The sequence below is a fragment of the Schistocerca gregaria genome, chromosome X, assembly GCF_023897955.1.
Source record: "Schistocerca gregaria isolate iqSchGreg1 chromosome X, iqSchGreg1.2, whole genome shotgun sequence".
Lineage (NCBI taxonomy): Eukaryota > Metazoa > Arthropoda > Insecta > Orthoptera > Acrididae > Schistocerca > Schistocerca gregaria.
In genome coordinates, this window is record NC_064931.1 from 25,103,206 (window position 1) to 25,115,982 (window position 12,777).

Here is a 12,777-nt window from a genome sequence, read left to right on the forward strand (position 1 = left end):
AAGTGAGTGAGGCTAGGTTATAGCCTAATACCGATGTTATTAAACGTGTACATTGGGCAATTTGTGAGGAAACCAGGGAGAAATCTGGAAAGAAAACTGAAATTTAGACAGGAGAAATTAAAAATTTGCGTTTTTCCGGTGACATTGTAAATCTGTCAGAGACGGGAAAAGTCTTGGGAGACCGGAATGGATAGCATCTGGGAAAGAAACTAAAAGATGGAAACAAACAACAGTAAAACAAGTGATCTTGAATGTAGTGGTATTAAGTCAGACAATGTTGATGGAACTATATTAGGAAATGAGATACTTAAGGAAGTGAATAAATCTTGTTAACTGAACAGCAAAATAACTGATGATGGAAGGAGTAGAGAGGAGATAAAATGCAGACTGACATACGAAGATAAGCATTCTGAAAAACATAAGTTTGTTACCACTGAAAGAAATTAAATGTTAGGAAGTATTTTCTGAAGTTATTTGTCTGGAGTGTAGCCTTGTCCAGAAGTGGAGCGTGAACGATAAGCACTTCAGACATGAAGAGAACAAGGTTTGGAAATGTGATGTTACAGAAGAATACTGAAGATAAGATGCTGAATCGAAAAGGGGAAAAAAGAAATTTATAGCAAAACTTGACTAGATAAAGGGATAGATTGATCGACACGCCTTAGGCATCAAAGAAGCGTCATTTTGTAATAGAAGGAAGCGTGAGAGTTAAGAATTATGGAGGATGGCCAAGGTCAGAATACAGTAAGAAAGTGCAAATTGATGTACGTTCGTTATGCAGAAATAAAGAGACTTGCACAGGACAGAGAAGCGTGGAGAGCTGCATCAAACCAGTCAACGGACTTCAGAACACAATGGAAATGGAATTGTGTGGCTAGGGCCTCCCGCCGGTAGACCGTTCAAACAAGTGGTTCAAATGGATCTGAGCACTATGAGACTTAACTTCTGAGGTCATCAGTCCCCTAGAACTTAGAACTACTGAAACCTAACTAAAATAAGGACATCACACACATCCATGTCCGAGGCAGGATTCGGACCTGCGACCGTAGCGGACGCGCGGTTCCAGACTGTAGCGCCTAGAACCGCTCGGCCACTGCGGCCGGCGTAGACCGTTCGCGTGGTGCAAATCTTTTGAGCTGACGCCACTTCAGCGACATGCGTGTCGATGGGATGAGATGATGATAACAACAAAACTCTCAGTCCCACAGCGGAGAAAATCTCTGACTCAGTCCGGAATCGAACCCGGGCCCCTTTGCATGACATTCCGTCGCGCGAACCACTCAGCTACCTTGGCGCACGCAGAACACAATAATAAAAACATAATACATTTTCACGGTATATTACTCTAATAGACCGTTGGGAACAATAGCAGAAATGATGCTCTCGAAATACTTGCTTTAAGTAATTTTGCCACCAGTACAACATCCCTGAACATCTTGAAAGGAAAGTAGGACATACGTGACAAACCAAGGAGCACTGCCGTTGATAATGAATTAAAACAAAAAATAATTAAAAACATACTGACATTATAAAGGGAAATTGATTTTATACTGAATAACTTTAATATATTATTTAAATTTTTTACAGGAAATTCGGTTGTGTCAGGAAGTTATTTATGCCAGAGAGTAGAAAGGTGTACGAAGAGGAACATAGATCTGTGGCCTTTCTTCCTTATGCTGGAGGCTTATTGTTTAGGACTGGACGAATTTTAAGGAATTTTAACATTAAGAGTGTGTTCCGTCCACCTTCGAAGATTAAGGCTCTGCTCGGCTCTGTGAAGGATGATTTTGGACTTAGGAAACCCGGCGTGTACAAAATTCCGTCTCAATGTGAGAAAGCTTACATGCATGACAGGTGTGAGGAACATCGCCGTCATACGAGGCTACAACAGCCGGAAAAATCGGCGGTAGTAGAAAACTGCCTAAATGAGGGACACTATATGAAATTTGAGGAAAATGCGGCTGTTGCCAACATTTCCGGTTTTTGGAACAGTGTCTATAAAGAGGCGATTGAAATTAGGTTGGCTAATAATTTAATTAACAGATACAATGGGTTTCCTCTTAGCAAGACGTGGAATCCTGCATTATCGCGCATCAAAACTGAACGTTCTTCGGTGCAGTCTTGATTGCGATATATCGTTGCCAGCAGTGTTTCAATAAGGGCGAAGCCACCTCCCTGTTTTGGAAGGCAGAAACCGTGATGGGCGGCACATGCTCCGTGTTCTGAACGGTGGCCTATATAGGACGTCGATTTGCAACCTGGCGTCAGTTCTCAGCGGGACTCATCAGCAGAAGCAGCATTTTCCTGAAGATGGCGACCAACTGGATCGCCGAAATATCGAGTAAAGTTGATTTTAGGATCCGGCAGCAAACCCAGGATTTTCACAAATTTAGTAACCTGTGGCACGGTGACATGTTTAAGAACGCAAAGTACATGAATGGTTGCAAATGGCCTCAAAGTAGCCCAGCATAACTATTTGCAGTCAACGATTGGTTCAGTTGGACCAGAGGAGCCAGTTCATTCCATTTAAACACATCCTACGTCATCATCGAACCACCAACAGTTTGCATAGTGCCTTGTTGACAACTTGGCTCCATGGCTTCGTGGTGTCTGGGTCACTCTCGAATCCTACCATCAGCTCTTACCAACTGAAATTAGGAATCATCTGATGAGGCCACAGTTTTGCAGTCGTTCAGGGTGCCACCAATATGGTCACAAGCCCGAAAGAGTCGCTGCCATTGATGTGCTGTTAGCAAAGGCACTCTCGTCAGTCGTCTCCTTCCATGTGCCATAAACAAAAAAAATTTCGCCTTACTGTCATAGCTGATACATTCGTCTTGCGTCGCACATGGATTTCTGCAGCTATTTCACGTAGTGTTGCTCGTCTGTTAGCCCTGAAAACTCTAGCAAACGCCGCCCGCTTCTCGTGGTCATGCGGTAGCGTTCTCGCTTCCCACGCCCTGGTTCCCGGGTTCGATTCTCGGTGGGTTCAGGGATTTTCTCTGCCTCGTGATGGCTGGGTGTTGTGTGATGTCCTTAGGTTAGTTAGGTTTATGTAGTTCTAAGTTATAGGGGACTGATGAATATAGATGTTAAGTCCCATAGTGCTCAGAGCCATTTGAACCATTTTTTCTAGCAAACGCCGCTTCTCTCGGTCGTTAAGTGAAGGCCATCGGCTGCTTCGTTGTCCGTGGGGAGAGCTAATGCCTAGAATTTGATATTCTCGGCACACTCTTGAAACTGTGGACGTAGGAATGCTGAATTCCCTAAGAATTACCGAAATGGAATGCCCCATGCGTCTAGCTCCAAATACCAATCCGCGCTCAAAGTCTATAAATTCCCGTCGTACGGCCATAACCACGTCGGGAAGCTTTCCACATGAATCACTTGAGTAAAAATAACAGCTGCGACAACGCACCAGTCTTTTATACCTTACGTGCGCAATACAACCGACTTCTGTATGTGTGCGTAATCGCTGCGCGACCTCAGTGTAATGAGCCGTGTATGATCCACAGGAACGAAAGTAACATCAGGTGTTCCCAGGGCAGCAAATAGGATTTTCAACGTTCTGCATATACATAAGTGATTTATCAGATAGTACAAGCAGAGCTATAAGGTTGTTCTCCGACACTGCTTTTGTCAAGAGGAACCTGTATACGATATAGCTGTGACAATCCTGTGTACGTGCAGACAAGCGTCTTATTAACACATGCAGTCCTTCATATCTCACATCGACCTTAATGCTCTTGTCTGAACAACATTACTGGGATACTCCTTCCAGGAAAAGAAAAATCTTTTCTGTCCTACTCTGTCACTTTAGCCGCTTTCTTGGAATCCTTTTAAGTAGCACGAATACGCCCTTGGAATGACCTCCCATACTATATCAGAGAACTGAAGAACATTCAAAATTTTCCTCATTTCCCAGGGTTCTTGGTTCTCTCCCTCTGAACTCACTTTGTCAGAAAAAAAAACCTTTTGTAAACTAAGAAATACATTTTGTATCTGGCGATTTTACTATTGTTATTATCATTATTAGCAGCCGCAGTAGTACCACCAGGGCGTGCTGAGAACTAATGGCTCCGCATATCTTATGGGAAAATTCTTAAGGCTTCTTAAATAAAACGAACGATATTAACATTCTGCATCTTTACTCCACATTTCTACATATTCTTTCTCAACATCTTCACCCTAATGACGAATACATTTCTCTCAACGAAAGACCAGTTTGTTGATTCATCACTGTAGAATATTTGTCACTCTTGATAGAGTCACAACCTCACCTCTGCCTGCACCCCATCATCATTATCGAAGTGAAGTCCTCGAAGGTTTTATTGAAGTTTGGGAAACAGATGAAATTCATATGCAGCGAGGTCGGAACTATATGAAGCACGATCTATGACAGTGAACCTAAGGTGTCGGATTGTTGCAGATGTCGCAGAGCTCGTGTGTGGTCTGGCATTGACATGCTGAAGAAAAGGGTTCTCCATGTGTGGACGAACCCTTCGAATTCGGAACACGATTACAGATATGGACTGCAAGTGAGGAAATCCATTGAGATAAGCTACTTTCACAAAGGGTGCGTTATTATTACGCAGAGCCTATGAACGAGTATCACGAAAATGGCAAAGCTGGTCGAATGTTCAAGTGTAACTGTCGTGAGCATGTGCGAAAAGAGTTAGGACAGTGAAACTAACCACTAGGCGCTAAATGATTGAACGTCCACGTCTCTTCACAAAATGTGGGGTTCGGAGGTTTGTCTACCCTGTAGAGTAGATTAGATAGTGAACTATGGCATTTCTGCCGAAAGAGCATAATGCTGGTGTACACACAAGTGTTTCGGAGCACACGTTACAACTTCGCAGCAGACCACCCCCACGTGTTCAAATGGTGACCCAACGACATCGTCAAATACGACTGCAGTGGCCATAGGGACTCGTCCATCAATGGAAACGTGTGTGAACAGCTGCTCGAAATGTGATCGGTCAGAGCAGTATTATGTTGTGGAAGACATTCTCCTGCGCTTGCGTGGGGTCTGTGGTAGTACTCGAAGACACGCTGACAGCTCCAAAGCACCTGCATCACTTCATGCTGGATGGCACCCCGACGGCGATGTTATCTTTCAGCAGTATAATTGTCCGTGCCTTGGAGCAAGAACCGTGCTATAGCGGTTTGAGGAGAATTACAGTGAACTCACGTTGATGACTCGGCGACCAGAATCGCTGTTTTGAATCCTGGGGACCCATGTGAGTCGCTGTTGGGCGCCATCAGCGAGTACGCAAATCAGCGGCTCGTTATTAACGCGAATTACATGATCTGTGCGCAGGCATCTAATGTCACATACCTCCACAAATCTACCAACAAACTATCGCACCCTTGATACGAAAAATAAGTCACGTATTTCGTTATTACGTTCCATATATGGACAAACACGCTATTAAGCACGTGGTCATAATGTTTTGGTTGATCAGTGTAGCTACGTTATACTCCGCTTCAGTTCGGGGCCCTCTAACGGCAGAGGGTTGCAAATATGTAGGCACGATGAATATATATTGTTGTTGTGGTCTTCAGTCCTGAGACTGGTTTGATGCAGCTCTCCATGCTACTCTATACTGTGCAAGCTTCTTCATCTCCCAGTACCTAGTGCAACCTACATCCTTCTGAATATGCTTAGTGTATTCATCTCTTGGTCGCCCTCTACGATTTTTACCCTCCACACAGCCCTCCAATACTAAATTGGTGATCCCTTGATGCCTCAGAACATGTCCTACCAACCGACCCCTTCTTCTGGTCAAGTTGTGCCACAAACTTCTCTTCTCCCCAATCCTGTTCAACACCGCCTCATTAGTTATGTGATCTACCCATCTAATCTTCAGCATTCTTCTGTAGCACCACATTTCGAAAGCTTCTATTCTCTTCTTGTCCAAACTATTTATCGTCCATGTTTCACTTCCACACATGGCTACACTCCATACAAATACTTTCAGAAATGACTTCCTGACACTTAAATCTATACTCGATGTTAACAAATTTCTCTTCTTCAGAAACGCTTTCCTTGCCATTGCCAGTCTACATTTAATATCCTCTCTACTTCGACCATCATCAGTTATTTTGCTCCCCAAATAGCAAAACTCCTTTACTACTTTAAGTGTCTTATTTCCTAATCTAATTCCCTCAGCACCACCCGACTTAATTCTACTACATTCCATTATCCTCGTTTTGCTTTTGTTGATGTTCATCTTATATCCTCCTTTCAAGACACTATCCATTCCATTCAACTGCTCTTCCAAGTCCTTTGCTGTCTCTGACAGAATTACGATGTCATCGGCGAACCTCAAAGTTTTTTTTCTTCTCCGTGGATTTTAATACCCACTCCAAATTTTTCTTTTGTTTCCTTCACTGCTTGCTCAATATACAGATTGAATAACATCGGGGATAGGCTACAACCCTGTCTCATTCCCTTCCCAACCACTGCTTACCTTTCATGCCCCTCGACTCTTATAAGTGCCATCTGTTTTCTGCACAAATTATAAGTAGCCTTTCGCTCCCTGTATTTTACCCCTGCCCACCTTCGGAATTTGAAAGAGAGTATTCCAGTCAACATTGTCAAAAGCTTTCTCTAAGTCTACAAATGATAGAAACGTAGGTTTGCCTTTCCTTAATCTAGCTTCTATGGCAAGTCGTAGGGTCAGTCTTGCCTCACATGTGCCAATATTTCTACGGAATCCAAACTGATCTTCCCCGAGGTCGCCTTCTACTAGTTTTTCCATTCGTCTGTACAGAATTCGTGTTAGTATTTTGCAGCTGTGGCTTATTAAACTGACTGTTCAGTAATTTTCACATCTGTCAACACCTTCTTTCTTTGGGATTGGAATTATTATATTCTTCTTGAAGTGTGCGGGTATTTCGCCTGTTTCATACATCTTGTTCACCAGATGGTAGAGTTTTGTCAGGACTGGCTCTCCCAAGGCTTTAAGTAGTTCCAATGGAATGCTCTCTACTCCGGGGGCCTTGTTTCGGCTCAGGTCTTTCAGTGCTCTGTCAAAATCTTCACGCAGTATCGTATCTCCCATTTCATCTTCATCCACATCCTCTTCCATTTCCATAATATTGTCGTCAAGTACATCGCCCTTGTATAGACCCTCTATATACTCCTTCCACCTTTCTGCTTTCCCTTCTTTGCTTAGAACTGGGTTTCCATCTGCGTTCTTGATGTTCATACAAGTGGTTCTCTTTTCTCCAAAGGTCTCTCTAATTTTTTTGTAGGCAGTATCTATCTTACCCCTAGTGAGATAAGCCTCTACACCCTTACATTTGTCCTCTAGCCATCCCTGCTTAGCCATTTTGCACTTCCTGTCGATCTCATTTTTGAGACATTTGTATTCCTTTTTGCCTACTTCATTTACTGCATTTTTATATTTTCTCCTTTCATCAATTAAATTCAATATTTCTTCTGTTACTCAAGGATTTCTAGCCCTCTTCTTTTTACCTACTTGATTATCTGCTGCCTTCACTACTTCATCCCTCAAAGCTACCCATTCTTCTTCTACTGTATTTGTTTCCCCCATTCCTGTCAATAGTTCCCTTACGCTCTCCCTGAAACTCTGTACAACCTCTCGTTCTTTCAGTTTATCCAGGTCATATCTCCTTAAGTTCCCTCCTTTTTGCAGTTTCTTCATTTTTAATCTACATGTCATAACCAATAGATTGTGTGGTCAGAGTCCACATCTGCCCCTGGAAATGTCTTACAATTTAAAACCTGGTTCCTAAATCTCTGTCTTACCATTATATAATCTATCTGATACCTTTTAGTAGCTCCAGGGTTCTTCCATGTATATAACCTTCTTTCATGATTCTTAAACCACGTATTAGCTATGATTAAGTTGTGCTCTGTGCAAAATTCTACCAGGCGGGTTCCTCTTTCATTTCTTAGCCCCAATCCATATTCACCTACTACGTTTCCTTCTCTCCCTTTTCCTACTGCCGAATTCCAGTTACCCATGACTATTAAATTTTCATCACCTTTTACTATCTGAATAATTTCTTTTATTTCATCATACATTTCTTCAATTTCTTCGTCATCTGCAGAGCTAGTTGGCATATAAACTTGTACTACTGTAGTAGGTGTGGGCTTCGTGTCTATCTTGGCCACAATAATGCGTTCACTATGCTGTTTGTAGTGGCTTACCCACATTCCTATTTTCCTATTCATTGTTAAACCTACTCCTGCTTTACCCCTATTTGATTTTGTGTTTATAACCCTGTAGTCACCTGACCAGAAGTCTTGTTCCTTCTGCCACCGAACTTCACTAATTCCCACTATATCTAACTTCAACCTATCCATTTCCCTTTTTAAATTTTGTAACCTACCTGCCCGATTAAGGGATCTGACATTCCACGCTCCGATCCGTAGAACGCCAGATTTCTTTCTGCTCATAACGACATCCTCTTGAGTAGTCCCCGCCCGGAGATCCGAATGGGGGACTATTTTACCTCCGGAATATTTTACCCAAGAGGATGCCATCATCATTTAATCATACAGTAAAGCTGTATGCCCTCGGGAAAAATTACGGCCGTAATTTCCCCTTGCTTTCAGCCGTTCGCAGTACCAGCACAGCAAGGCCGTTTTGGTTATTGTTACAAGGCCAGATCAGTCAATCATCCAGACTGTTGCCCTTGCGACTACTGAAAAGGCTGCTGCCCCTCTTCAGGAACCACACGTTTGTCTGGCCTCTCAACAGATACCCCTTCGTTGTGGTTGCACCTACGGTACGGCTATCTGTATCGTTGAGGCACGCAAGCCTCCCCACCAGCGGCAAGGTCCATGGTTCATGGGATGAATATATATGTAGAATGTAAATAACGTTTGAATTATGTAAAAGCTTTATGAGTTTTTAAAGATTACAGGGAGACTTCTTTTCAGCAAGCTCTCGTAGTAGCTGTAGTAGTAATAGTAGTAGTGTTAAAGATATTAGTTGTTCCTCCGTATCGTTATGCACATGGTCATTAGGTGCACTCAAATCATTTTTAACTGAATTAAATCGTTTTACTACTGCTTACCGTACTAAGTTTACTGTTCTTTTTCATGTATCTATGCTGTAACAATGCTGTATATATGAAACCCTAGTAAAATGTAAGACACGAACTGCAGGCCGTAATCTGATCAAGGTAAACAAAAATAAATAAATAAATTGGGAACTAGACGAGAGATAAGTGTTTTTAAGCTAAAACAAGAACAGAACTTCACTTCCAAGTGGAACAGTTTTCTCATTGAAAATCTATTTTTCAAACAGGAGGATCCTCTAAACACAAGAACAGAAAGTTCCACAAATAAATCAATAACTTAAGAAATCCGTAAAGGTTATTGCGTCTGCCGGAAGTACAAGAAAGCATTGTGTCAAAGGGTCGAAATAATCATAGTGTCACTGTGAAACAGGATCTTTACTTTTCATTAATACCTGCCGTGAACGGATCCGAAGACATGGACACCCAGAGCAGTTACAGAAGAAATGAAAACTCTTTTCACAATGACTATAGACACTGGGCACAGAATCAAGCTGTTAGGAGAAATTATCTAAATCATACCAAGAGATCGACGAAAGACCCGGAATTTGCTGAAAGAAGAGCGATGATGGAGAAACAAAAGGATGTGCAGTATGGAGAGGATATTATACTAAAGGCAGGAACACTGAGGACAGAAGTTTGGCTTTTACGTGGGGCATGTAATGTAAATTATTAGCTGTTTGTAGATCACTTGAGTGCAGTTCTAATACCAGTTTCGTAAAATTGTTGTTGTCCAAAAGATTTTATCTTCCTATATCTTGCTACTAAATTTGTGTCTCTTTTCGTGATATCGAACGATAGGTCACTAATTTGCTGTAGTGAATTCCCACAAATATTGGTAACGTACACCACCACCATCACAAAGACTAGTTTTCCCACTTGGGAAACATTGCGGGCTTATATGCATTTTCATTTATAATTTTTGGGTACCAGCTAGAACTAAGAACTTAAATTTTATGCTGCTAAGTTTCATATTAGATACAGTTCTTACCATGGTGCTTAGTATCCTTGAAAGTTTCTCTTGGGATATCTTTGTTGCGCCGACTGCACACGCTGGGTCAGTATCTGAAAGTAAAAGCATAGCTTAAAATTGCATCAATCTTTCATGTGCGAAGACTATATTTATCTGGTTAAAAGAGGCTTATAGGTAAAAAATCAGTGCCATATAAATAATAAATACAGATTCTAATGTGAGAACCAAAACAATGGGATTTTAATGGGCTAGAGTATCGCTAACTTTGTTTCTTAGCACTTTCGAAACGTATCTATTTAATAGTAGATTAGCTCAACTTGTAAGACTGAAAAAAGCAGTAATACACTCCTGGAAATGGAAAAAAGAATACATTGACACCGGTGTGCCAGACCCACCATACTTGCTCCGGACACTGCGAGAGGGCTGTACAAGCAATGATCACACGCACGGCACAGCGGACACACCAGGAACCGCGGTGTTGGCCGTCGAATGGCGCTAGCTGCGCAGCATTTGTGCACCGCCGCCGTCAGTGTCAGCCAGTTTGCCGTGGCATACGGAGCTCCATCGCAGTCTTTAACACTGGTAGCATGCCGCGACAGCGTGGACGTGAACCGTATGTGCAGTTGACGGACTTTGAGCGAGGGCGTATAGTGGGCACGCGGGAGGCCGGGTGGACGTACCGCCGAATTGCTCAACACGTGGGGCGTGAGGTCTCCACAGTACATCGATGTTGTCGCCAGTGGTCGGCGGAAGGTGCAAGTGCCCGTCGACCTGGGACCGGACCGCAGCAACGCACGGATGCACGCCAAGACCGTAGGATCCTACGCAGTGCCGTAGGGGACCGCACCGCCACTTCCCAGCAAATTAGGGACACTGTTGCTCCTGGGATATCGGCGAAGACCATTCTCAACCGTCTCCATGAAGCTGGGCTACGGTCCCGCACACCGTTAGGCCGTCTTCCGCTCACACCCCAACATTGTGCAGCCCGCCTCCAGTGGTGTCGCGACAGGCGTGAATGGAGGGACGAATGGAGACGTGTCGTCTTCAGCGATGAGAGTCGCTTCTACCTTGGTGCCAATGTTGGTCGTATGCGTGTTTGGCGCCGTGCAGGTGAGCGCCACAATCAGGACTGCATACGACCGAGGCACACAGGGCCAACACCCGGCATCATGGTGTGGGGAGCGATCTCCTACACTGGCCGTACACCTCTGGTGATCGTCGAGGGGACACTGAATAGTGCACGGTACATCCAAACCGTCATCGAGCCCATCGTTCTACCATTCCTAGACCGGCAAGGGAACTTGCTGTTCCAAAAGGACAATTCACGTCCGCATGTATCCCTTGCCACCCAACGTGCTCTAGAAGGTGTAAGTCAACTACCCTGGCCAGCAAGATCACCGGATCTGTCCCCCATTGAGCATGTTTCGGACTGGATGAAGCGTCGTCTCACGCGGTCTGCACGTCCAGCACGAACGCTGGTCCAACTGAGGCGCCAGGTGGAAATGGCATGGCAAGCCGTTCCACAGGATTACATCCAGCACTCTATGATCGTCTCCATGGGAGAATAGCAGCCTGCATTGCTGCGAAAGGTGGATATACACTGTACTAGTGCCGACATTGTGCATGCTCTGTTGCCTGTGTCTATGTGCCTGTGGTTCTGTCAGTGCGATCATGTGATGTATCTGACCCCAGGAATGTGTCAATAAAATTTCCCCTTCCTAGGACTATGAATTCACGGTGTTCTTATTTCAATTTCTCGGAGTGTATAAGGAAGAGACAGCAAGAAAGGAAATTAAAAGATATCCAATATCTTTTGAAGATTAAGAAAGTCCCTTGGTTGCCCTTTACTGTGCTTTTAGGAAATTATCAGAATTATTTTTATGAAAAAATCTTAATTCTATATAACCAACAATATTAGACTACAGTAATGTTCCACTTGCATCAGTTCAATGTTTATTTGTAATATTTTATATGCACAGATATAGGATTACAGTTAGCCCTATCGAAGTGCCATCTTTCCATAACAAATCAACCATTCCTTCTGGAAAAGCCAAATCTTCTTGGTATTAATCACGTTTCTACAAACAGAATAAATTCGCCAGCTCGGCATCATAGTTTTAAAAACAACGCTATGAAACCAATCTAAACACGTTGATAGTTATTAGTTCAGTGAATTATGAGTTCTTAAAACAGATTCAGCTGTACTAAATTGTATTGGTACATGTTAACAAGTAACAGGTATCATCTTTAAGGTTCTATCTGCTTCACTTCGCTTATTTTACTTCTGCGGAATTGCCAATTTCGAGTGTATCATCTTATGCAAAAAATATTTAACATTCTTTTTCTTCACTTTATATTTTTTTCCAGATCCGTTTGTTACTATAACAACAGCAGAATGAATTGCTACCGCAGTCTTTTACACACCTGAGCCGGCGCTCCTTTCCTTATAGAATGATTTCTGGAGAAAGAAATATCTTAAAAACAAATATTACGAAAAAAATCTAACCTGGGGAACAGTTATTTCTGAATCTTCCTATATGAGAAACAACAGAGTGGACGATGTGAAATGTTACATTCTATTTTTCTTTTCGTTGAGCCTCTGTGTTAATGATAAAGTCCAAAACGAGTCACTTTCAATCTATATAGCTTTTCCTAGCCGAAGGATAGGGAAATTAACTCTGTTGTAGTCTGAAATGAAATCTGAGCGGTCCATTACACAGTGAAATAGAATAGGCAGCCATTGT

The 12,777-nt window shown here is 42.9% G+C and overlaps 1 protein-coding gene across 1 annotated transcript in view; it reads right to left on the reverse strand.

Moving 5' to 3' along the window:
- The window catches only part of LOC126299568 (uncharacterized protein CCDC198-like), a gene marked incomplete at its 5' end in the record, with an annotated part of 82,192 nt that overhangs the window by 9,006 nt on the left and 60,409 nt on the right, over positions 1 to 12,777 (reverse strand). Inside the window, one exon of the mRNA XM_049991567.1 lies at positions 10,052 to 10,125. Within this exon, the coding sequence (XP_049847524.1) occupies positions 10,060 to 10,125 (66 nt within the window). The remainder of the gene's footprint in view (positions 1 to 10,051; positions 10,126 to 12,777) is intronic.